Source organism: Ictidomys tridecemlineatus, chromosome 3, assembly GCF_052094955.1.
Source record: "Ictidomys tridecemlineatus isolate mIctTri1 chromosome 3, mIctTri1.hap1, whole genome shotgun sequence".
In the NCBI taxonomy this organism is placed as follows: Eukaryota; Metazoa; Chordata; class Mammalia; order Rodentia; family Sciuridae; genus Ictidomys; species Ictidomys tridecemlineatus.
Window position 1 is genome coordinate 44,644,971 of NC_135479.1, and position 26,179 is coordinate 44,671,149.

Sequence of the window (26,179 nt, forward strand, 5' to 3'; positions counted from 1 at the left end):
TTATTTTTATATACCATATAATAACCTAGTGGGTTTATTATTTTTAATTAATTAACAATAATTTTAAAATTTCTGTTTTAATTTTTACATTTCATACCAATAAATATAACCCAGATAGTTTGGAGTCCTCAAAAAATCTTGTAACATTTATCCGGGCATGGTGGTGCACATCTGTAATCCCAGCTACTTGGGAGGGAAGGATTGCAAGTTTAAGGTCAGCCTGGGCGGCTTAGCAAGACCCTGTCTCAAAATTAAAAAATTTTAAAAACAGGGCTGACAATATAGCTCAGTGGCAGAGTAAGGTCCTGAATTCAGTCACGACTGCCACAAACAACAACAAAACATCAAATGGATGGTGATTCATATCCCACAAAGTTCATGTTTTTTTGCGGGGGAGGATGCAAACTACTCAATCAGCTTGTGTCAGCCACTAATCTGCTTTCAGTCTCCATAGATCAGCTTAATCTGGATATTTCCTATAAATGGGATCATATGCTATGTGATATTTTTACCCTTAGCATCATATTTTCAAGGTTCAGCCATATAATAGCAGGTATCAGAACATCGTTCCTTTTTATGGCCAAAGAATCTTTATCATATGCCTATGGCACATCTTATTTCTCCATCAGTTGATGAGTATTTTAATTGTTTCTACTTTTTGGCTATTATGAATAATGTAGCTGTGAACAGTCCTGTGCTGGTTTTTGTGTGAAAATAGGTTTTTGTGCTCTTGAGTATATACCTAGGAGTGGAGTTTCTTGATTATAAGTCTGTGTTTAATATTTTGAGGAAATAGCAAACAAATGTCCAATCTCAGTGGGCTTTTTAAAAAAAATATTTATTTTTTAGTTATAGTTGGACACAATATCTTTATTTTATTTTTACGTGGTGCTGAGGATCAAACTCAGGCCCTTGCACGTGTTAGGCTAGCGCTCTACCGCTAAGCCACAATCCCAGCCCCAACCTGTGTTTTTTGGGGACTGGGGATTGAACTGAGGGACACTCTACCACTGAACTACATTTCTGCATTTTAGCCTTTCTTCTTTCTTTCTTTTTTATTTTGCTAAGTAGCTGGGGCCTTGCTGAGTTGCCCAGGCTAGCCTAGAACTTGCAGTCTTCCTGTCTCAGCCTCCCAAGTTGCTGGGATTATAGGTGTACGCCACCACACCTGGCCCACCTCAATATTTCTAAAAACCTGAGTTTGGGAACCACTCGCTGGCCTAGATTAGATCAGAACAAGGCGGTGAGGGTGACTCTCCTTGCTCATCTCTTTCTCTCTCCACACATACACACCTTTCCTTCAATATGCGCGAGTAACATTCTCATAATAGATCCTTAAAGAGGTGGCCCCATCCTTGGTGGCCGAGCTAGACTGTATTAAACCACCAGGTTTTTCTGGAGCAGGATTCTGGGCCAGTCCTGGTGGACAGTGCCTGGTGGAGATCCTTGCTGCTGCTGTCCCCTCCCTGCCCTCTCCCCTGCTCTGCAGAGTGCTGTGGTCTTCCGTGTGATCCCTTGGGGAACATGAGTCATGGAGACCCGGGGCTGCCATTCTGGATCCCCCAGGTTTGGGAACAGGGGAGGGTTTTCCCCAGCTGTCTGGCCCCTGCCTCCTGGTTGGACCCTCTTGGAGGAGATGTGCTCCGGCGGGGGCTGTCCTGGAAGGTCAGGGTTGGATTGCCCTCTGGACATTGCCAACTGAGTTGAAAATTACTGAGGCTGCACCTCTTCTCTTTCTGAACTTCCCCTCTGATGTCCTGCCAATCTTGTCTGCTCTGGTCACCTAGCCACATGATCCACCCAGTCACCCACCCAGGATTCTGGAGCTCTGAGGGAGCTGTGTTTTGCTGGAGGAATGAGAAACCATCAGCGGGAATGGTGTATGGGAACAGGCTGGAAGTGCCATGTGTCCCATGCCCGAGTGCAGAGGGATTCTGTCGGCCATCCACATCCCAGCCAGGGACATGCTCTCTTGTCTTCTCCCTTTTCTCATCTAGATGTGACTCCCCGTGCCTGTCCGGGTGCCCTGAGCCATGGCTGACACCATCTTCGGCAGTGGGAATGATCAGTGGGTTTGCCCTAACGATCGGCAGCTTGCGCTGCGAGCCAAGTGAGTACTTCCGAGGCCACTCCAGGTTGTCCCTTCCCTCTCCCTCCCTGCTTCCTTCCTTCCTTTGGGAAGATTCCTTCCCAGGGAGTTGAAGCAAAGCCTGGAGGGAAGTGCCCGTCAAATGCACGCCACACTCTGGACCCTGGGCTGGGCGTTTCACTCCTTTAGTCATTTACCCACCGGGTGGAATGTGTTCCCATTTCTCAGATGAGGAAAGGGATGCCCATGTGATGTAACATTAAGTTAAATTCAAGTTAATGAACATCCAGTTAATGAAGTTAACATTTAATGTTATCATTTAAGTTAACACTGGGTCAAATGCCCATGTCATTTAACATGTGCGTGGGCAGACTGGGACCCACATCTGGTCCAGCTGACTCTCATGCCTGTATGTGATCACCACAGGCCACAGAGGACCCGACCACCTCATTTTCCCTTTCTCCTGTCACTTGAGGCTTGAGTCTGAAAGTCCCTTGAGGCAGAGCCTTGAGTCTCTGGATGCCCACTTCAGAGTCCAGTGCCTGGCCTGGTCACACAGTCCAGGTCAAGGCCCTCTCCAGAAATGAAGAGCTGTCTCTCAGGCCGAGACCCAGCCGGGCTCTTTCTCAGGTCTCTCCCGTGCTCTTGGCAGGGTTCTCTACCTCCTGGCTTTGGCCTGTGCCCTGGGGAGTCGTGACTTTCCCATTAACCCAGGTGTCCCCCCAGCTCTGGCTGGACCCAACTACTCCCTCCACTGTCCCTCTGGACTGGGGGGTGCATCTCCAGCCTTCCCATCCCTCTTTGCCCCTCTGAGGGGTGGGGGTCCCTGGCGTCTGGTAAGTTCTAGAGTGTCCTTGTCCTTGACTCTGCCAATTAGGGGAGCCACTATTTCCCAAAAGGGACCAAGTTAGAGAAATTTGCAATTAGATGTCATGAGCCTTCGGGGGGGACAGAGCTGAAACTTCAAAGAGAAATAGGAAAATTAATCTGAAACACCCAGGAAGAGTGGTGTCATGCATGATTTGCGGGAATTTTTGCCCCACAGTTAATTTGTCCGGTTCACTGGGATGGCTTGGCTCCCCTTAGCTGCCTCCGCCTCTCCCCTGCAGGGAGAATGACCAGGGACGCAGGGTGGGCCCCTGTCCTCCAATGCCAGGCAGATGACGGGCCCTTCCTGGGAGGGCAAGGAGTCTGGGGAGAGCTCTGACAGGGCCACATGTGCCCTGCTCACCCCTCCAGGGTCCCTGTCCTTCCCTCTGACTGCAGCTCCTGCTCAATGGCTGAGATTCTTCCAGAAAAGCAAATGCTGTGTCTCTTCCCCCAGGGTATGCTGCCAGTAGGGCCTGGCAGTGTCCAGGAGAATAGTGCAAATCAGGGATTTGCAGAGTGGGGAGCTGTGCCCCATGGGACCCTTCAAGCAAGCCCAAGGCCTCTGCAGTGCAGGCCTTCCTGCCAGTCCTCTGGCACTATCCACCACTGGTTGTATAGCAGTGAACAAGACTGCTATACAGTCCTTTGTCTTAAAGCAAAGACATGGAGGCGAGCTTTGTGCAAATACTTACCCATGTGCTGTAGCTGTTTTCACCGTGATCATTGGCAGTGGGGCATGTGGTAGGGGTGCTAACTTAGTCTGGGGGTCAGGAGAGACTTCCTTTGAGTGTGGTGCTTATGTTGAGACTCAGAGGAGGAGTAAATATTAGATGGAGATACAAGGGAAGCTTTAGGCAGAAGGAACAACATATGCAAAGGCCCTGAGGTGGAAAGAACATGGCATGTAGGTGTGCTGACAGGAGGCTGGTGTGGTTTGAGTGTAAAAAGGAGGATGGATGAGTGAGCCAGGACCAGATGGGGGCAGGGTCTGGCTTTCTAGAAACTCCCATTCTGGAGGGGGAGACAGCAGGTGCCATGTTGCCTCATAATAGTGCCGCAGCCTAACGATAGGCACATACCCATGCCTTATAGGAGCTCTCATGTGACACCTCGAAACACATGGCCCCTGGACTGTCCCCAGGCCATACTGCAGCTCTGTGGATGTGGTGAGGGTGCTGGAGTTTGCACTAGGCCTCACGGTCGGTGCCCTTGTTCTCTCCCAAGGCTGCAGACGGGTTGGTCTGTGCACACCTACCAGACCGAGAAACAGAGGAGGAGCCAGAGCCTCAGCCCGGCAGAGGTGGAGGCCATCCTGCAGGTCATCCAGAGGGCGGAGCGGCTCGACGTCATGGAGCAGCAGAGAATCGGGTAAGGACTGGCCAGCCAGGCAGCAGTGAGCCTGGTGGGAGAAAGACAGGCTGTTGGTGTGAGCCATGGGTGGGGAGGCTGAAAGCTCAGTTCTGGTGTTCTGTGGCCCGACTGGGCATGGTCAGGAGGCTCCCCCCGCTCCTCTGCCAGACACCCCTGGAGTATAGGCAAGAACCTAGCTCCTCAAAGCCCCAGGATGCCCCTCTGTAAGCTGGGATGGCAACTGATGTACAGGCCCAGGTCACAGCACATGAATGAGCCTGGTGAGCCCTGTCAGGGGCTGGTGGGCTCCACACACCTGCCCGTCAGCCACGGCTCAGCCACGGACGGGACAGATTCAAGCCCTGGCTGAACCTGAATGACTCCACCCAAGGCCTCCAGCTCGTTCTCAGCTCCTTTGATACCCAGAGCAGACCACAGTTCAGTTGTCCCATGTTTTTTGTGGTGTCTTTTTTATTTTATTATAAAAGCATTTTCTAAAAAAATCTAAAAAAATACAGAAAAGTCTAAGCAGAAAACACAGTGACACTGCATTGCATGAGGCAGGAATCCATTTCATTCTGGTCTCTCCTTTTTTTTTTCCTGTGGTCGTTCTTGTTCATTTGTTTGTTTTTGTACCGGGGATTGAACTCAGGGGTACTTAACCAATGAGTCATATCCCCAGCCCTTTTCTGTATTTTATTGAGAGACAGGGTCTCGCTGAGTTGCTTAGTGCCTCGCTAAGTTGCTGAGGCTGGCTTTGAACCTGTGATCCTCCTGCTCTTGAGCTGCTGGGATTACAGGTGCGCGCCACTGGGGCCCGGAAAAATCAGACATTGTAGAAATGCAGTTTGGGAGGTAGAGGTACTATTATAAAGATGACTGCTGTATGCAGTTTCTTGGATGTGCCTTAGAAAAAGGAACATACCCTTTTAATACAGAAAGAGCTTATATAAGACTGGTTGGATTTTGCTTTTTTTTTTTTTCCTTTATTTTAATCTAACCTGGTAGGAACCCCAACCTCAAATACTGGTGATTGACCACTTGGCCTTCTGATTCCTCCCGGAAGCCTTCATGGTGGAAAAGAGCATTCATGGGGTCCCCTCAGCCATCGGGGTGCTTCTTTGCCTCTTTGAGCAGCTTTACGGAGTCCTTCCTGTTGTCTAGCTCCATGGCAAGCGCTGGGTTGGTAGGGAGACATGGAATGACCCAGAAGGTCACGACACAGGTTCATGGTTCAGATGGAAGAGGTGCATCCTATGTATTTAGGTGACAAAAACATGGGATGGAGTGACAGAGGGTCCCCAGGAACAAGTGGGTCATGCCAGGGCTGGAGCTAGGTTTGGCCTAGGCCCTGCAGGTCCCGGCATGAGGGACATGACCCCCGTGGAAGCCATCAGTACTGGCTGGAGGGTATGTGCAGAGGTGGCCTCGGGACCCAGTCTGTTGTCTCTCGGCCCCGGTGGCAGCTGCTCACCATCTCAGGGAAGGCGTGGGGCTCCGCCTCTTGGGAGCTTTGTGATTCTAGCCAGTAGCCTCCTATTTTGGAACCTCAGTCTTCTCATCTCTGAAATGGGAAATGCAACGTGCCTTTCACTGGGGCTGTAATGCCTGCGTGTTGTCCTTCCTTCGTTCAAGAATTTTTCCTGAGTGGCCCCTGGCTTCTGGCAATACAGTAGCTGACAAGCCCAGTCAATTCCATGGGGCCTGTAGGTTTCACACAGGTTGAGGAGCAGCAGGGGCTGTGGTGTGACCAGGGGCCGCAGGAGAGGCACCTGCCCAGGCTTGGCAGGCTTCGGAGAAGTGCCCTGGACACTCACCCCCTCGGCGTTTCCAAGAAGAGCCCTTTTTTCTTTCCTGCGACAACTTGTCCCTGTCATCCTGGGTCTTTCTCCCCTCCCCCCACCAAGCCATGCAGGGTGCTTCAGAAATACCCACCCCGTCTCTGTCCTCCCTCCTGGGGCCCCAGGCCCAGTTCCTCTTGGCATCCTCCCTTCGGCTCTCCCTGTTATCCAGCTTTCTACAGAAGCCAGGATGAGCTTTTTAAAATGTCACTTTAGATCCAATCACTCCTCTCTTTAAAACTCTTCAGTGGCTTTGGATTGAGCTTAGGGAAAAAAAACGACTCCAGTTTGTGACCTGAAACCCCCATGATCTGGCCCCTGCTCGCCCCTCCAGCCGCACTGGGTCACTGTCTGCTCACGAGGCAGTGGCCCTGATGACCTTACCAGTGGCCATTTCTCTGCCCGAGTCTTAGCTCTGCTGTTCCCTTTGCCTTTCCTGCAGGTGGCTGGGTCCTGGCCATCCTCCATCTCAAGTCCCATGTGTTCAGAGCCTTTGCTGGCCACCAGCACCTCTGACCCCCTCGATCGTCCTCCCCACACCCCGATTCTTTGCATTCCACAGTGCATCTCTGTTTCCCGATGCAGTTTGTGTGTTTATGGATTTTTCTTATTGAGTGGAAGTTCCATGGAAGCTGGGGCCGGCCGTGACTCTCTCTGGCTAGTTTGCTACAATATCCCCAGTGCTTGGGGGCATTGGAGGTGCTCAGTTGATAGTTGGTGAATAAAATGAATGATCCATGAGAGAACAGTACCTGTGGCATGGTCCAGTGTTGGGGCCCTGTGGCAGCCATGCTCAGGCAGTGGTTGTGTCGGGGACAGGAAGCACATTCCTTCTGATTCCTGTGTCCTGTGCTGCAGGCGCCTGGTGGAACGGCTGGAGACCATGAGGCGGAATGTGATGGGGAACGGCCTCTCCCAGTGTCTGCTCTGTGGGGAGGTGCTGGGCTTCCTGGGCAGCTCATCAGTATTCTGCAAAGACTGCAGGAAGGTAAGGCCCTGCTCTGACCCTTCTATTCTGACTCTCCCACCTTGACCAGCTCTGCTGCTCTGTGGCTTTGCATCTTGGCTCCCAGGAGTGAGAGGGGGAGTGTGCGTGTGTTCATGCCTGCATTTATGCATGCATGTGGTGTTCTCTGCCTCTTGGCAAACAGGACCAGGGCCTGAAGATGAGAGAAGAGGACCTGGCTTCTAGGGCTCGCTCGAAGAAGTGGACTTTGGGTCAGAGCTGGGGTATGCATCTGGCTCTTAACACTAGCCATATGACCTCAGAAGACTTGGCTACCATTTCATGCCTCAGTTTCCTCATCTGTAAAGTAGGGGTAATGATAACGTATACCTCAGAGCTGTGAAGATTAACTTTATATTAAATTTGAGGCTCTTAAAATCTTGCCTGGCACAGAGGCACCCAATAAATAAGTACTGTTTTCCTCAGGGCCAAGTCATGTGCTAGGAGTGTACTTCCTATTCTATTGGTCTGCTTTCTTGGTCTCTGGTCACTCCATGAAAAATGATCTTTGCAGCAAGAGCAAATAGATTTTCTCCTTATTGTAAATTGTGTCACATGTTAAATTGTTTCATATTGAGTTCAAGACTATATATACACACACACACACACACACACACACGTGTGCGTGTGTGTGTGTGTGTATGTGTATGGAGAGAGAGAGAGTGTGTGTTTTTAGTTTTCCCTGGTGTTTCTAATTGCATTTCTTATTGCTCAAAGAAATTTGTCCTTCTGATCTTCAAGATTATTCAGTGTCTCGATTTTGCTCTCTGACACACCAAACCTATTTCCTATTTTCTCCTAAAAGAACCTTTTCTAGATTCTTATGCCTGCTCTAGACTAGACTAGTTGTGACACAGCAATCATGGGACTGCCCTTTGCTGTCCTCCCAGGTGAGAGACAGTATTCCCAAGATACCATGTCTTCCTCTCTTTTTTATCCTCATTTTGCTGGAATGCATCCTCAAGTAACTTCCATGTGTCGGTCACTGTCTTAAAGCTGGAGTTGTTATAGTGAACAAGACAGAAAAAAAGAACCCTATCTCTTGAGATGATATTGGGCCAGGAAACAAAAAACAAGTAATGATCAAATAAATCAGATGATTTTGGAAAGTAATAAATCTGGGAAGGAATAACAGGAGATATAAGACTAGGGGTGGAGAGGGGTTGGGGATACCAAGGGTTGAGAGAACTAAAACAGATGGAATAGTCGAGTAAATACGTACTTGGAACACTGAGGCCATTGGCCACCTTGACAATTTTCAGTGTTATTCAAGCTGGATGAGAAAGAGGTTAAGGTAACCAATTGCTAAATGGGAAGGTGAGAATTTGGAGGTATGGTCATTTTTCCCCCTGACTTTGTCACATGTGGTGAATTGGACTGACGTACGTGGATTCGTTGGCCCAAGTATGGTGGAGGTGTGACAGGTTCCTGGTGTCATGGTGTCCCAGCTTCTCTCCAGCCCCTGGACTGGAGAGCAATGGGGACTCGGGTTACCTCACACTCAGGGCTTGAGCAGGTGGAATTGCTTTGTGCTTCCTACCTGGGACAATAGGCCCCAGCAGCCTGTTTCCTCCTCCTGCCTCTCAACCCACACGGCTCCAACTCCAGGTTCATGGCACCATGAACAAGGGCAGAACCCTCTCTCCTTCCCCTGAGAGGCAGGCTACGGCCCCTGGCTGTGAAAAGTGAATGCCAGCTGCTCCTGGGAGAGCCATTTCCTAGGCAACATGGGGTCCCAGGGGAGGACCTCAGCTGGATGTGGGCCTGGAGGGAAATTGTTCCTCCAGTCTCTCTCCCCGCCCCCACTGCCTGGTACCCTGGAGCTCTGGGCTCCTCAGGAGGACTTTCCTATTTGAAGTGGTGTTCTCTCTCTCTCTCTCTCTCTCTCTCTCTCTCTCTCTCTCTCTCTCTCTCTCTCTCCCTCTCCTCTCTCTCCCTCCCTCTCTCTCTCCCCCCCTCTCTCTCCCTCCCTCTCTCCCTCTCTCCCCCCTCCCCCTCCCCCTCCCTCCTCTCCCCCTCTCTCTCCCTCCCTCTCTCCCTCTCTCCCCCCTCCCCCTCCCCCTCCCTCCTCTCCCCCTCTCTCTCCCTCCCTCTCCCCCTCTCTCTCCTCCCCCCCCCACCACCACACCCGCCTCTCTTTCTTTTCAGTACAGGAGATGGAATCCAAGACCTTGCATGTGCTAGCTAGGTAAGCACTCTACCCTGAGCTACACCCTGCCCTGTTAATTTTATTGAGACAGGGTCTCTCTAAGTTGCCGAGGCTGGCCTGGAACTTCCGATCCTCCTTCCTCAGCCTCCTGAAGAGCTGGGATGATGGGGACGTGCCACTGCACCCGGCCAAAGGGGTTCTTACTCTGCAGCAGGCTGAGGACTAGGTCCTGGCCTGGGCGGGAGGCAGAGGAGCCCTTTGAGCTTCTGAGGGGACTTGCACCCAAGCAAAGGTAGGAAGAGGAGCTACTGGATGAGCCCCTGATGATGAGGGGGCATTTGGCAGTTTTCTTCATCTGTCTTTGAGAAGATGGCGTCATTCATTCATAGGCATGAAAGTAGTAGAGGGCCCATTGTGTGCAGTACCCATTCTAGGTGCTGGCCATATCTGGAACGAGTTAGACAAATCTTTGCTCTCCCGGAGTTTATTTTTCAGGGGTGGGAAAAGAGAAATAAATGAATGGATAAACCTGAAACAATGTCAAGTTGTCTGAAGGCTCTACATCGAATTCAAACAAAGTGTTGTAGTAGCCTACACCTGGGTGCTCTGGGAGGCTTCTCAGACTCGAGGCAGGAGTCGGCCCTGGGAAGATCTGGGCGAAAACGTATCCAAGGCAGAGGGAAGGGAAGCACAAAGGCCCTGAGGCAGAACTAGCTGGGCTTGTTCAAGGAACTAATGAAGGTATCAGGGACAGTAGGAACAAGGGGTTAGCATGGCTGATCCCACACAGCTTTGTAATTTTAAGGTCAGGAGCTGGAATTTATTGTAAGTTGAATGGGATGTCAGTGGAGTGTTTGAGCAGGGCTGTGATGTGACCTGATTTGTCTCTGAAGAATGGATCCTAGCTGCTGTGTGCTGAGTAGACTGCAGGGGACACAGGAAAAGCAGGAGACAGGTTTGGTGGTGATGGCTCTCATTAAGAGATGATGGGCTTGGGGACAAGGCATCATAGCAACAGAGGCCCTTTGCTAAGACAGAGTCAGTTTCTTTAGTATATTCAAAGCAGATGGGGAAGAATGAGGGCCTCAGGCTGGAAAGAGAGTTGTAGGCTCCCGGGGACAGGACAAGGAGCCATTGGTCTACCCTGTGTCTCAGGATGCTGCAGGTTTCCTGAGACTTGCCAGTAACTGTCCCCACACAGGCTCTGCAGTGTGTGGGTCTCCCGGCTGCATCCAAGGGGCTCATCCATACTTCTGGAGTGGCTCCATGTTCCTGCAAGGACCAGGGAGGGCCAACTTCCCTCTTCCGCAACAGCAGGATCATGAGGTGCTTGTGCCCAGAGCTATAGGTTCAGACAGTCTTGGGCTGAGGTCCCAAGTCACTGATCCACTCTGGACCTCCACATCTGCATCAGTAAAATAGGGTTACATAGCTCCCACCAGCAGCCGGTGGAGATGAAGAGTGGACAAGGTAGAACGTGGCTGCCCCTAGCAACCATCGTCCACTGCAAGCCTTGGTGAAGGGCCCTGACTATTGTCATTCCTAGGCCACCTCAACTTAGAGGTTGAGTGACATTCCATGGACTGCTTGGCTCTTCCTGTCGTGACAAAACACCACAGACTGGGCGCCTTAGACCACAGACATTTACGTCCTCATGGTTGGAGGCTGGGAGGTCTGGGCCAGTTCAGTGCCTGCTGAGGCCTCTCTTCCTGGCCTACAAATGCTCAGAGAGCGGAGCCCTGGTCTCTCTTCCTCTTCATGTAAAGACACCAATCCTGTTGGAGTAGGGTCCCACCCTTGGACTTCATGTAACATTAATGACTAATTAAGGATGCTTTCTTCAGCTATGTCACCTTGGGGGTGGTGACTTCAACATGTGAATTCTGAGGGGCCATAATTCAGTCCATCGCAGCCCATGTGCTCTTTAATAGAATTTATGTTTTCTCGAACTTAAAATTGAAGCTTCCACAGTGAGTTCCCTATTTTCCAAAATTTATGAGGAAGTCACTGGACACCATTGTTGCTCTCCAGTATGGGATATCCAAAGCTGGCAGGGATGCCCCTCCGTTTCCTGCTGGTGGCTCATACACCCCTAGCACTCGATCACTCATTCAGCCTGAGACAGGACCGCACAGCTGAGGCGGGAAGGTTGAAATGAAAGGGACAACTGGATGACAGCAAGGACATGCATGTGACAGGGGTGTTTGACTTGGGAATAGAGGGGCTTGGAGGAGGAATGGAGATGCTCTTGTGACCTCCAGGGGTGAGATCCTGGGGTCCCAGAGATGTGGGCAGAGCTGAGACCTTTGAGAAGCTAAGGCATTAGGGCACGGGGCGGGGGGGGGGGGACAAGCTGCATGTGAGCAGAGACAGGTCTGTAGGGCCCTGCAGTTTCCAGAAGATGGTCACAGAAGCACCGATGATACCCAGGCAGTGATTGTGTAGGATCTGAGTCCCCCGATCATTAGAGGAGCCAAGGCATAGCCCCTGCAAACTTTAGCCCTCAGGGTCTCTGAAGGCTGGGAGGGCAGGGATGACGTAATCTACTCCCTCATCCAAAAGGTGCTTCTCATATGCCCACTGAGGATGTGGAGACCCGGGTCCCCACCATCCAGGGAAGAGAAGTTAATTGATGATGCATCATTAGTTACAGTTAGGGTTGGAGTGAAGGCGGCAGCCCTGGGGGAGCCGGCAGAGCTCTAACAGGGTGCTGGACATCATGGGGCCTCAAAAGCGACCTCTACTCTGGACTCGCTCCTGTCGGAGGAGGCTCTCTGATTATTTCCATCTCTGCTTCCTGGCTTCTCACCCTTGCTGTAGGCCACAGCCCTGGGACCTTAAGTTATGGCCTTGGGCAGGCTGTAGAGAGGGATAGCTGGGGAGTCTCTGACTTAGGGGTTGTCCAGAGCGAGGCCTGGTGGAGAAGGGCGGGGCCCTGGGTGCTGAGCAAGAGCCCTGGCAGCATCCAGCAGCCACAAGCTAATGAGCACGAATGGGAGGCGATGCTGGTCCTCGGAGCTGCGTCCCCTCTGTAATTGGGTCTGTGTGCCCAGGCTGCCCGCCCTCATTATCTGAGGGCGTAGTGGGAAGGGAGAGGGGCTGGCTGGTTAATTAGAGAGGCCTGGCGCTCTTAATTGCTTAGGATCTGAGTCACGCAGCCTTGGGTCTAATTGACAGTCCAGCTCCGCCAGCCACGGCGCAGAGCTGTGGAAGGACCCGCCTGAGCCCACGATGGCATTGTCACCATTCCAGGGAAACAGTTGCCTTTTTTTTTTGCCTCAGTATAAGGAATCCCGCTGTGTGGACCACAGGGGAGCCTGCCTGGGAAGTGATCTGTGGCTATGTGCACTTAGTCCTGGTGAAAGAGGCTCTGAGGTCAGTCTGTATTTTGCTCAGAGGCCTTAAGGGAAGTCCAGCTGCATGGGAGGGAATGGGGGCCCAGCCCGGGGAAGCACTGCAGGGAAGGGCCTGGGCTCCACTCCTTTGCTCTGAGGAGGAGCTGTGTGCTGCTGAGGGTAAGCTGGCAGTAACCGGAGGCTGTGCTGATTTCCCCTGAAGTCTCCCTCTCTGTTCAGTGTTGGGGACCGTGGTTGCTGAGCCCAGGGACAAACAAATGGAATTTCTTTGTCACCCGGCTGCCTGCTTACTGGACTGCAATCAAAGGAGGCCGAGCCCTCCCTCTCCATCACTTTTATTTCAAGGCACTCAGCCTTCCACTCAGATGGCAGTTTCTAAAGAGCCTGCTGACCCCTGAGAAGGATATTGCTTCTGGGCTGTGAAGCTTTGGGAGTCTCAGCCCCACCCGGTTTCCAGAGAGCTCCTCCTGAAGGTGGAGGCCTTGGGGGCAGTTGTAGAGAATCCAGGTGCTGATAGGGTTTTTACTGCTCAAAGTGTGGAACGAGGGCCAGCAGTATGGACATCCCTTGTTGCTCATTGAAGATGCAGACTCTCAGGCCCCCTCAGCCCTTGTGAATTAAAATCTGCTTTTTAACTAGATCCCCTTAGCCTAATGTCCTCAATGTAGTATGAGTCTGAATTTCCTTCTTTTTAAAGGGTAAATAATATTCCATTGCATGTGTATATAGCAGTGGAATTACTGGATCTTATGGTAATTCTGTGTAGTTTTGAGGAGTTACCGTACCAGTTCCCATACTGGCTGCACCATTTTACCTCCCAACCAGCAGTGTATGAGGGCTAGGAGGTCAGTTTTATGCAGGGCCTCCCTCTCAACTAATCCCTTCCCCTCAACTGATCTTCAGCACCTGGGTCCCTCAGGTGGAGCCGCAGAAGCAGCGGCTTCCTTGAGCAATAGCCATTTCATCTGAGTTGCCTTCAAATTGGCCTCGCGATGTCCTTTCTCCTCCTCGACCTAATTCAATGCAGAAGACGTGTTGGTGCCTCGTTACAAAGATGGATTTTTTCATTCAGCTCCTGCTATTTCCTAAATTCCCGGAAAAAGTCACTTAATTCATCTGCCCTGAGGGGCCAACTGGTGCTTGCACGTTTATTCGCCAAGGCTGTTTGGCAGGAATTGACTTGGCTCCTGTTCTCTGGGTCAGAGGACCAGATACCGCACAGCATCTTGGGACATCTGCCTTGCTAGGGGCCTGAGAGCAGAACGTCTCCGTTAGGTGTGCTTTTTTCTTGCTGTTTTGGTACCTACAGGCACCAAGAAGATGACTCTTCTTCCCCCAAAGAAAGAAAGAAAGAAAGAAAGAATGGTTACTTGGTGCAGTTCAGAGTCTATTCTGTTCCCCCAGCATGTCACCAGCAGGCCATGGGCCTTCAGCTCGGGACAAAGGCGGGTGGGCTCAGGGGACACGTCCCCCACCCCTACTGTTCTAGACTGAGACCTTCCTTCCTGTCCTGTGGGTTCGTCTTGCAACTCTCAGAAGCCTGTGCCCACTTAGCCAGGCACGTGAAGCATCTTGCCAGGCCCCCGGGAGAGGAGATGGAGATGCCAGCTCCTGCCCTTCGAGGATGGTGACAGATCTTGCAGCACAGTGTAAGAAGTGATGTAGAATTGGAAGGCAGGGAGCATCTGGGAGCAGACCCTGGCAGGACCCCATTGCAGAGTGGAGCTAGCCCCTGAGCTGGCCTGGGAGGGCGTGAGGAGGGCCAGGTAGGCCACGGCAGGAGGAGGCCGAGCTCTGTGGAGGAGATGCAGAGGTCGGGGGCACATGGCTTAGCTGCTGCTTTGGGTATACAGGAGAGTGAGATGGGAGGGAAGAAGAGAAAGGCAGGCTGAGGAAGAGGAGAGAGGAAGGGAATTGGGGTTTTCTCCCATTGGCAGCAGAGCCCTCCAGGAGTGCTGAGCAGGGAGCTGAGTTCCAGGGCTCTTTGGGGGAGGTTGAGTTCACACACAGATTTGAAAGGACAGTGTCATAGGTGCGAGTGAGCATGCTGACACTGAATTATCCAGTTCGCAGTGGCCAGGGATGTCCCGAGATGCTGTGCAGTATCAGGTCCTCTGACCCCGGCAACAGGAGCCAAGTCAATTCCTTCCCCAATTCCACTCAAACAACTGGGGTGGAAACCCAAAGACGGGTAAGAGTTAGAAATAGCAAGAGCTGCAGTGATTGACAGCTCTCTCTAAGCCAGGCCCCTGCCCACTTCATCATCCAAACCACTCTGGGAGGTCACCATCTGCCATCAGCTCTTTGCAGGTGAAGAGAGGCATGCTGAGTGGAAGTGACATCCCTTGCTAGGTCACCTGATGGGGTAGGTCTATGACCTCACCCACCAGTTTGCACACATGCACAGGGCCTGCTATGGGTAGTGCTAGGACAGGAGCAGGTATGGGGACGAGGCTCATGGCCTGTCTGGAGCTACTTCTGTGATCTCATATCCTGAGGTGTCTTGCTGTTGGAGTGTCAGAGCCCCTCTGTATAATAAGTGAGCCAGGACCCATCAGGGGACATTTGCTGTGTGGAGACCAGGTGTGTGGGGAGTCAAAATAGAGAAGGACCAACCTTGTAGCTCCATGAAGCCGCCCAGAGGGGTCTAGAGGCAGATGAGGGGGGTGTGTGAGCTGGGCCACCAGGAAGGGGTTGCTCTTCCCTCTGAGCCCCTCACCTGGGAGGCCACCCCAGTGGGGCCATTGCAGCACAGCAGGGCACAGGCTGCCCCGAGTTCAGTCACCCAGAGACTAGAGCTTTCATGCTCCGTCTTGACCTTGCCCGACTCTGCCAGTGCCGGGAGCCTCTGATTTTGTGTTTCTAGAATGGACAGCTCTTGCCACCGCCCGGGCCATAGATCTGATAATACCTTGGAGCCCACTGCAGGCAGCCTACCATACCTCAGGGACCAAGAGCCGATGACAGTAGATCAGGGATCTATTTTGTGTGTATGACCTATGGGAGAGAATGGTCTTTACATTTGAGGTTAAAAACAATTGAACTTGGTGGTACACACCTGTCACCCCAGCTACAAAGGAGGCTGAGGCTGGAGGATTAGGAGTTTAAAGCCAGGTTCAGCCTCTTAGCAAGATCCTCTCTCAAAATATGAAAAAGGGCTGGGGATGCAGCTCAGTGGTGGGTAGAGCCCTTGTCTAGCATGTGCAAGGCCCTGTCTTCAATTCCCAGCTCCTCAAAAATAATAATAATAATAATAATAATAAATAAATAAAAGTAAAAGTAAAAGAAAGGAAAAAGAAAATGATGGAAAACAAATGAAAAGAGAATCATTTAATGTATGAAATGATAACTGAATTTCAAGTTCGGGAACCAAAAAGATTTATTGGAACACAGTCATGCCCACCGTTTGCTCCTTGCCTTTAGCTGCTTTGGTGCTACAGTAACGGAATAGCTGTGACAGAGTTCCAAATGTTTGTTTGCCGCCCTTTGCCAAAAAGTGTACCTGCCCCTGCCCCAGCCCATGGGCCCCACCCAGGGCACCTGGCTGCTCAGAGGTGAGAAGGGATTAGGGGATGTGGCTCAGTGACAGAGAGTTTGGCATGCCTGGGGTTCTATCCCCAGCCCTGGGGACAACCAAAACAAAGAAACCTTATGTAAGGAGGGGTGTGACTTCCTTCCCCTCTGCATTATGTCACTGGAGACCAAGTGAGTGGTGTGAATGACAGTAGGTTGTTTGGGCTCCACTGACTTAGTCTAATGAGTTGGCATCCCTCTGTCTTCCTGTAGAGCTTCTTTTCCTGATTCCCCCGCCCCCTTGGTGCTGGGGATTGAACCAGGGCTTCACACGTGCTAAGCACTCTCTCCACCAGGGAACCTCATCCCCAGCTCTTCTTTTCCTGGAACTTAAAAAAGTAATTGAGGGGCTGGGGATGTGGCTCAAGCGGTAGCGCGCTCGCCTGGCATGCGTGCGGCTCGGGTTCGATCCTCAGCACCACATACCAACAAAGATGTTGTGTCCGCCGAGAACTAAGAGAAAATAAATATTAAAAATTCTCTCTCTCTCTCTCTCTCTCTCTCTCTCTCTCTCTCTCTCTCTCTCTCTCTCTCTCTCTCTCCCTCTCTCCCTCTCTCTTTAAAAGAAAAAAAAAGTAATTGACACTATTACCTAGAGATTTAGAGCACTGGGTTCATCTGGTGTGGGCTAGTTCCCTTCCCTCTCTCTGCCTGGTTTTCCTCATGTGGAAACTGGGGATCATCAAAGTACGTACCTTAGCTGGGCATGGTGGCCCACACCTGTCATCCCAGTGGCTCAGGAGGCTGAGGCAGGAGAATCATGAGTTCAAAGCCAGCCTCAGTAATGGCAAGGCACTAAGCAACTCAGTGAGACTCTGTCTCTAAATAAAAATACAAAATAGGGCTGGAGCTGTGGCTCAGTGGTCGAGTATTCCTGAGTTCAAGCCCCAGTACCAAAAAAAAAAATGTACCAAGTGGTTGTGAGGACTGAGGAGTGAAGTGGATGTGAGCTCTTGGAGACAGTGTCTGGCATATAGTGACTATCAAAAGTCAAGTGACACAGATGTGTGTAGAATACTGACCCCCCTACTCTTGACCTTAGCAGTCTTTTCATACCTTTCTCTCTCCACACTCTTACAAATATGTGCAGGTGTATATACTGTGTATTGTTTTTGCACTCTTGGCATTGAACTTGGGTGCTCTATTTATATAAACATATATATATATATATATATATATATATATATATATATATATAATTTAGTTGCAGATGGACACAATACTTTTATTTTATTTGTTTATTTTTTTATGTGGTATCAGGGATTGAACCCAGTGCCTCACCAATGCTAAGCAAGCGCTCTACCCCTGAGCCACAACCCCGGCCCTCCCCAGTCCTTTTTTTTTTAAATTTTATTCGAGACAGGGTTTTGCTAAGTTGCTGAGGCTGGCCTCCAACTTTCCATCCTCCTGGCTTTGCCTCCCAAGTGGCCAAGATTTTAGATATGCGCCAGTGCACCCGGATATGCCATATTTTTAAAACGCAATCATAATATTCCTTACTCCATAATTTCCTGTTTTCTTTTTTCTTCCCACTTGATAATACATCAAAGCCGGCGCCCCCGGGGTCTATACAACTAAATCGAATTCCAGTTTTAGGAACTATGTAACGGAAGGGAGCGCTTCATACTTCCTGGTCACCGTTTCTTCCCCAGGCTGCTCTCACATTCTGCTGGGGGCCAGACTGAGGTGGTGCAAGTAAAAACAGGGGGGTTGCCTGCACCCACCCTCAGATCGCTGAGTCTGAACCTCTGTCAGGGTGCACAGCCCTCTGCAGCTTGGCTTCTGCTTCCCTCCTCTGCTTACCGCTCCCAACACCACCCACAGGCCACCCACCCATCTGAAACCCAGCTCTCAAAAGCCTCTTGCAAATCAGAAGGCAGATAGCGGGTAGGGTGGGGTGGGACCAGGTGGCCCAAATTCACAGGTAATAATACAGCTGAGCGCCTGCCCTGCTACCCCCACGATGGTGGGAGTCCAAACAGGCCTGGTTATGGCTCTGCTCTGACCTTTCCATGTGACCTTGAATAAAAATCGCTTCCCCTCTCTGGACCTTCCTGTAAAAGGAAAGGGTTGGCCCAGAGTCTCTTGGGCCCTTTCAGCAGATTCTTCCCATAGTGCCTGAGCTCAGTCCAGCCCTTGCAGTGTTACCATCTGCAGATCCCGGAGCCACAGCTGGGGACTGGAGTTCATTTCCCTCCCCTCTGCAGTTCCTCTTGCTTCCCAGCTCACTTGGGCTCAGCCTGGGATTGAGCCCATATCCTCTGAGCAAGAGGAAGCAGGGGGTGGGGCGTTGGCTTGTGCCTCTGATGTTGCTATGAAGTCCTGTGTCCTTCCTGCCCACCCCCCACTCCCGCTCCTAAGGACATATAGGTGGAAGGCAGAGTTCGTACTCATTCTCCAGATGGAAAAACAGATTCAGGAAAAGCCTTACTGCTGGGGTGGGGTACAGCCAAGACCTCTAGTTCCTCCTATAGCTCAGTTCAGAACATTGCCTTCATAGTTTTTAGGATTCAAAAGAGCTGAAAGCGTGCAGGAGATCTCCAAAGGAGGATCTGGTGCATTTTATCAATGGGATGCTAAGGGTGATGTTTGTGTGCCCTGAATGCTGGGGAGGGACAGAGCCACTCAGACAGACTATATAGTAGGAAGTGGTGCCAGACTGGGCTGCCCAGGGCCTGAGACCTTGCCTGGGTTACACGTGGAGGTTTGCAGGGGGTTTTGGTTATTGCCTCGTGGACATGAGGTGGTCCCCTCAGTGAATGGTAAAAGCTGCTCTAACCTTCAGCTGGGGTGTCTGTGACACCAGCCAGGCTCTGTGGGCTCATGCAGTCTGTCTCACCATGACTTCTCCCTGGGGACACTTGCCGGCCCCTCCGTGAGGCCCCTGGCCACAGCACTCAGTGGCAATTTTCCCCGGGTCTGGTCAGCGTAGCTGTGAGAGGCCCTGGCAGCAGGAAGCGCTGTTGGCAAATCTGTTTGGCAGCTGATACCGGGGACGGTGATTTTGTGCAGCCTCTTGTCCTCTGTTGTGGTAAATAGCAGATAATGACATTTCCAGGCCGTGGCGTGGCTCGGCGCCACACACCTCACTGCTGCCTGCCGGCTGCCAGACTTCAGAGGCCTGGGATTCTTCACGGCTTTCAAGTCGCCCCCTTTGTTTCCGGCTGCGATGTCTCCTCATAGCTGCTGGACGTTCACCGGCTGCAGCTCGGGGCTCCATTTAGCCTGTCCTTCTGTGCCCCACAGGCGGGCCCCAGGGGCAGCACACCTGCTGACCAGGAGGCCAAAGGGAGAATGAGGAGCTGGTTCCTCTCCCCAAGGCTCCCTCCGGTTAGCTTCAAAGCCAAGACTCAGGGCTGGGGATGTGGCTCAGTGGTACAGCACTCTCCTAGTTCGCGTGAGGCTTGGGGATGCTTTAGCCTCTTTCCTCACCCTCATCATCCCACCTTCTGTGGGAGAGACAATTCCCCCAGGGTTACTGATGTGGGAACTGAGACGGAGGGGGAGGACGACCTGCCAGCCCTTCTGGGGACCCTCGTGCACAGAAACCACACCGGAGCACAGACAGGCCTGTCCTTGAACCCTCCAGGGAGAGAGACCTGAGCGCCTGGGTTCCTAGCTCAGGGGAGGGGCTGCCGTGCCATCGCCACCATAGGGCCCCTTACCAGGCCTCTGGCTGCCTCCCACTTTCCAGCTCATTCTCCGGTCCTCTGCTTATTCATCTTGCTCAAGTGCAGCTCTGATTATGTCACTCTGTTGCTCTCCCTGAAGTGTTCGGTGGCTCCCCAGAACGCCTGCAAAATAAAGTCTAAATGCTGCCACATGGTGCCCACAGCCCTCAGTCCTTTCCCCACCGTGATCTGCTGACTTTAGCAGCATAAATGAAACTCGGGGCTGTAAGGGCTGGCCCTGCCTGGGCCGGGCCTGTCGCGGGCTTTCCTTGGAGCTCTGTCCTGCCCATTGCCAGGGTCTCTAATTGATATTAGAGCCACTTGCTCTTAGAATACAAAGAAGCACCAGGGTATTTGTCTAGTCTGCTGTGTTTTTCAAATTAAAAACAAAGCAGATCCGTTCTAACAGGCTTTTGCTGGCTAGGAAGATATTTCCTGTGTCCCTAGTGCTGGAAAGAGACAGAGAAGAGAGTGTTTTCCCATAGACCAGCCTTTTGAGGATCACAGGGATCCCAGAAAGGCAGACAGGCCAGTGCTCTTCCCCTCTACAAGGGGGAGCTTCTGAGGGGCACAAACATCCCACACTGAGTTGGCGGGGCAGAGCTGTGGCATGTGGGCAGTCTCCTGACTGTGGCCGGGGACTCTGGGCCCACTTGGTTTCTGGACTGGCCATGTTTATCTGCCCCCAGTGCAGGCCTCCTGACTCTCTGTGGTCCAGCAATTCAAGTTAACCATGTGGCTGCCTGGTGGCCAGCTTCAAGTCGCCAGGCTGTGCTCAGGGTCCCTTCTGCCCCTCTTTCCTAGGACCTGGCCCCACTTGGCCCAACCTTTTCTTACATTTTCCATCTCGCCCAGCGCTAGCCTCAGATCCATCCCTCCAGCCCGAGCTCTCTCCTTGCTCCCCATGGGCCTTCCGGAGAGCAGAGCTGGGCTGTGGGGCCTCTGCCTCTCATCTCAACCCCATTGGCGCCTGGCCCCTTGCCCCCAGTGGCTTCCCTGCCACCTCTGCCTGGCCCCCAACAAGGGTGCTGCTTCTCCAGAGTCTGCCTCTAGCCACTTCTTAACTGCTTTCTTCCCCTCACTTAAATGTTTAAGGAGTATCTAGAGTGTGCCGGGGACCAGTCCAGGCTCTGGAGCTACACTGGAGAACCAGGCCAGGGAAACCTGGGCCTCTGGAAACTCGTGTTGGGAGGTGTTGAAATTGACAGCAGGGGGCACACACCAGTGTGAAATGGGAGATCCCCAAGACCTCTCTGCTCCCCAAGTTCCAGAGCTTCAGCAACACTATGTGCTGCTCCTGCCTCTCCTGTATCTCCCATCCTGATGGCCAGCCCGGTGGTCTCAGAACAACCCTGCAGTCCTTCCTTCCTTTCCCTCCCCTCCCATAGGGCTCTAGGAATTCCATCTGTATCTGGGAATGTTCCAGAAAAAAGTGCCTCTGCAGAGACTGTGGGGGACAGATCCACTGGGAGGAGGACTGGGCCCATATTCTTAGCAAATGCCCTCTCCCTGAAACTCAGGTCTGATCATGGCCCTCCACTACTTAAATGCCACCAGCGTGTCCCATGAATCTAGGGAATCCCAACCCCTGCAGTGACTTGTTTGCATCCCTCAGCCCTCTCCTTCCTTCCCAACTGACAACATCAGGTGTCTGCTGAACCCTGGGGATTAAATGTGGATGCTGGGGATGTGGCTTAGTGGAAGAGCATTTCCCCAGAGCGCACAAGGGCCTGGGATCAGTCCCCAGCGCTGGAGGGTTGGGGAGTCCTCGCTCTCTAAGGACTCACAGCCTTAGAGGGGCCCCATCACGGGAGAGAGAAGTCCTGTGTGCTCTAGGAACGGCACTCAGTGGTGCTCTAGGAACGGCAGCCCACTGTGGGGACACAGTGGGAAGAAACTAGGAGCAGGAACTTAAGAAGTGTTTGCTAATGCCCTTGACATCTCTGGCCCTGATCTCAGCTAACATTGCTGTCCAGATTCTAGGGATTGGGCTGTGGACGGTTAACTCGAGGCTCTGGCCTCCCCGCCTTCCATCATGGAGATTTTAAATCTTCCAAAGCAGGGCTGTGACTTCATATCTTTGGGGTCAGGCCCTAAATATATGGGGAAAAGCCAATCCAAGGGCTTTTTCTTGTTTTTACACCGTCACCCAATACAGCATACTTCTGTGACCCCTGGTCACCCTGAAAGTGTGGGAATCTCTTCCTGCTGGCTACCAATACATTAAGCTCTAGATTTTCCAGCTGAGTTCTCCAGTTCAACCCTGACACTTGCTACCTGGAATGAGGGTCAGCCCACAGGTAAGACTGTACCCCACTTTAGATGTCAGTTGCAAGAATGTGGAGGACTAGCTGGCCATAAATGAGGGTTCCCAGAACCCATTCTTCGATTCAGTTAGTTTACAGCTCACAGACTCAGAAGAACACATTCCCTGGTTTATTGTAAAGGATATTATTATAAAACGTACAGAGAGAGATGTGTAGGGCCAGGTGTGGGAGAGGGTGCAGAGCTTCCATGCCCCCTGCCCCATGCACCGCCCTCCAGAAACCTCCATGTGTTCTGCTGCCAGAAGCCCCCAGAGCCCCGAATTCTTGAGATTTTATGGAGGTTTCGTTACACAGGCATGACTGATGACGTCCTGGGCCATTAGTGATCAGTTTCATCCTTTGTCCCCTTCCCTGAGGTTGGGGGTGGGGATGAAAGTCCCAAGCCTCTAATCATGCCTTGGCATTTCTGGTGTGCAACTCCTATCCTGAAGCTATCTGGGGGGGTCACCAGCCACTTCATTAGCATAAAAGTCACTCTTACCACTCTGGAGATCCCCAGAGTTTTTGAACTATAGGTTAAAAAATAGGAATGAAGACCAAATACATATGTATAGGTTGGGGGCTGCTTTGTTTGTTTGTTTATTTTGGTGTGGCACTAGGGATTGAACCCCAGGGTGCTCTACCACTGAGCAATGTCCCCAGCCCTTTTTATTTTTTATTTTGAGACAGGCTGGCCTCAAACTTGCCATCCTCCTGCCTCAGATCCCCAAGTCACTGGGTTTCCAGGCACATACCACCATGCCCAGCTATACATATATTCCACAGTATCACAGGCTGGCGGACTGCTCAGATGTTCTGGAACTACAGAACTTTGGAGCGAGGACTTTCTCTTCCTGCCCCTGCTCCTTGCATGGTCAAGACTGACCACAGGGAGTCCCCATCCGAGAGGAGTCTTCACGGCAGCCCTCAGAATATCAGGCTCACTTGAAGCCCCTGGGCTCAGGCAGCTGAAGAGACGGGACATTTTCAGAATACAGAATGGAAAACAAAAGACCTGGGCTTTCGTTTTCTTGGTATCTGAGAACCAGACTCCCTTCACAGAGCCTGGGCTGATCAGGACGCAGGTGCTTCTGGTGAGACAGCGTGTGGGGGAGGCCCAGCCCAGGGCTGCTAGAAAGCAAAGGTTTGTTATGCAACCAGGGCTGGGGGTGGGGGGGAGGCAGGGCCTGCTCTGGGGCTTTGTGCTCCTGGCATGGCCGGTGTCTGTCTGGAAAGCTGTTGCCATTTGTGTCCAGGGGATAGCTCTCTCCACCTGCTTTCTCCCTGGCTCCGTCAGAAGGCATGAGGCCTATTAGCATCTTCTCAACAAGCGTGCAGGTCTGCAGCATAGGTGAGGGGCGAAATTGGGGTTGAGTTCCAGCTTAGGCCTCCATGCATAACCTGTGCGGCCTCTGACAGATGCCCTAAGCTGCCTCTGCTTCATGTCCATTCTTGTCAAAAGCATGATCCCTGGAAAGTGCTCACACTGAGTCCAACACAAAGCATCCCTTATATAAGCTCTTGCCTGTTTTATTTTTAACTTTTTTTTTTTTTTTTTTTTTTTTTTTGCGGTGCTAGGTATTGAACCCAGGGCCTTGCGCATGCCAAGCAGGTGCTCTAGCACTGAGCTACCCACCCAGCCCGAACTCTTGCTTTTATTGTTATGTTCCGGGACCTCCATCCCGGCTCTGCCACTTCCTCCTCACATAAACTTGGCCGAGCACCCCAGCCTCTCTGGGTCTTTGATTCCTCATCCGTGACATTCCCATCATTAAGCCTCCCTCACCAGGGCCATTGTGAAAGTCAACAAGATTAAATGTGGTAATGATAATGTGTGTTGAGCGCCAGGCACGGAATAAGTGCTCAATAAATGGTGGCTATTATCGTTCTTAGGAGTTATGTGTCTAAGTTACACAGCGGGGAGCAAGACTGATGTGAAGCCAGTTTCCCCTGCCACCTGGGCCTTCCCCTGCCCCAACTGCTTCCCAGCCTTGAAGCAATTTGACTTGGAAAGGCGAAGGGAGACTGGTGGGAGAGCTGCCAGCCACTGTGGGATGGTGGCAGTCCTGGGAGATGATGGACAGAGTTCAATGCGAGTCCCCCAGTGATATCTGGGTGGAGACACACGGGTCTGCAGCCTGGAGGGCATACTAGACCCAGCTCTGGCTTGGGTGTCATTTCCAGGAGGCCAGGCTCAGTGAAGAGGGTGCAGAAGCAAGGGACAAAAGTAGCAAGGAGAGCCCCAGGACTGTAGCCCCCAAAAGGATTTGTTGTAGGTTGCCTTAGTGACGGGGCAGGAGGGTTATGTTTGAGAACGCAGATGGAACTGACCTCAGCGGAGTGCTTAGTGTTTATGCACATTGATTTCCAGTCCTCTGTCATCCCTGGGGAGAATCAGTGTCATCACTTGTCCCCACACAGAGTCTCACAAGATCCTTTGATGGAGTTCTGGAGTCCACCCTGTGGTATCCTGACCAAGAGTTGTTGGGGGTCTTTTAGTTCTTCTGCTGGGGGGACTTTACAGCTGCACCTCTAAATTTTGAGAACCCAAGCAGGCACCCTTAGAGAGATACAGAGACTTTCCACCTTCTTTTTTTTTAATGCACTCTGAAATTTCAAAATAATATTGTGTTTGAAAAAAAAGTGAACGTGATATTGACTCCGCTTTTCCGGCTGCATGTGTCCTATCCTCTGAACTCAGAGGATCTGGCAGCCCTGAGAGGAGAGGGAACCTGGATGGAGTCACAGACTGGTGGCCACAGTGGGACCTCAGTGGAAATGAGCCTATGACAGACTCATCAGCCTCTGGGACCATCATCGGGCCCTTACCAGAGATGGCCAGCATGAGGAAGCTGTTATGGGCTGTCTCCTCTGGCCCTCTAGGGACGTCTCCCTTGTCCCTTCCATGTGCATGATTCTTTCTGTGCAAGCGTTGCTGAAATTGCCCCCTCCAGCCTTGGTCAGCCCCTCTGCTCTGTCCATTCAGACCAGCGTTTGTATGTCTTTCCTTCAGTGCTCAGTACTCCCATGGGTACTTCTTAACACCTCATGCTGGACACACACCTGGCACCCACTGTGTCCCCCACAAATGCCTGTTGAATGGATGAATTCCTTGGGACCACGTGCCACATTCTGTGTGTCCCCCTTCAACTGTATGTTATTAGATTCACTGTCGTCTTAAAACTCTCCTCTCAGCTTCTGATGGGACAGCCCCCTCCCCTTTGCCCAGGCTCTTGTTGAAACCATTGCTGCCTCCGCTGTGGTTCACGTCGTCAGCTGGGATCCAGATGGCCCACCGGAAACAAAGCAGAAATCCCGAACATAGTCTCCCTGTCTGCCAGGGGATGTGGAGATGAGCCAGGATCAGGAAGGGTTAACAGGCATCGTACTGGGCCACTGTCCTCCCTGCCCACCCTGCCCCCCTGCCAGCCCTGTGGCTCATCTTGTCTCAGTCCCCTGATTTCCCTCTCGGACCCACACACCGTGAGACACAGTCACAGAAATGATCCAGAGCCACATGGAGTCATGATATCTGATTATGTGCTCTGTGAATGTTAATCATCAAGAGCGGAGCCGCTGACTTCTTTAACCCTCCCCCTCTACTCAGAGGTGGCGGTGACTGAGTGGCAGGGAGGGAGGCGTGTCTTGAAATCTGCAGAAAATGAAGGTGCTTTCGTTCAACTAGGGAGAGGTGGCCTGGGGCTGGCAGGAGCTTGGGGCTGGCAGGCCGTACCCGCACGTCAGCAGCTACTCTGACAGAGGGTGGTCAGTGGTAATGGCACAGCCCTCAGGAAGCCTGGCCCTGCCTGGCTAATTCACCTGGCCACTGGCAGCAGGGGTGGAAAGGGCTGGAGGGTCCCTTGCAGGACACCCAGGTGAGAAGTATGGAGAGAGAATCACCTTCCTTCCAGAATCTCTCTCCAGTCACTTTTGTTTCTATCTCAGACCGGACAGCAGGTGGCTGACAT

The 26,179-nt window shown here is 52.0% G+C and overlaps 1 protein-coding gene across 1 annotated transcript in view; it reads left to right on the top strand.

Moving 5' to 3' along the window:
• Positions 1-26,179, top strand: part of Rph3al (rabphilin 3A like (without C2 domains)) — a 59,081-nt gene that overhangs the window by 12,052 nt on the left and 20,850 nt on the right. Inside the window, exons 2-4 of the mRNA XM_078041083.1 lie at positions 1,998-2,110; positions 4,184-4,327; positions 7,009-7,138. Of these exons, the coding sequence (XP_077897209.1) occupies positions 2,034-2,110; positions 4,184-4,327; positions 7,009-7,138 (351 nt within the window). The 5' untranslated portion in view covers positions 1,998-2,033. The remainder of the gene's footprint in view (positions 1-1,997; positions 2,111-4,183; positions 4,328-7,008; positions 7,139-26,179) is intronic.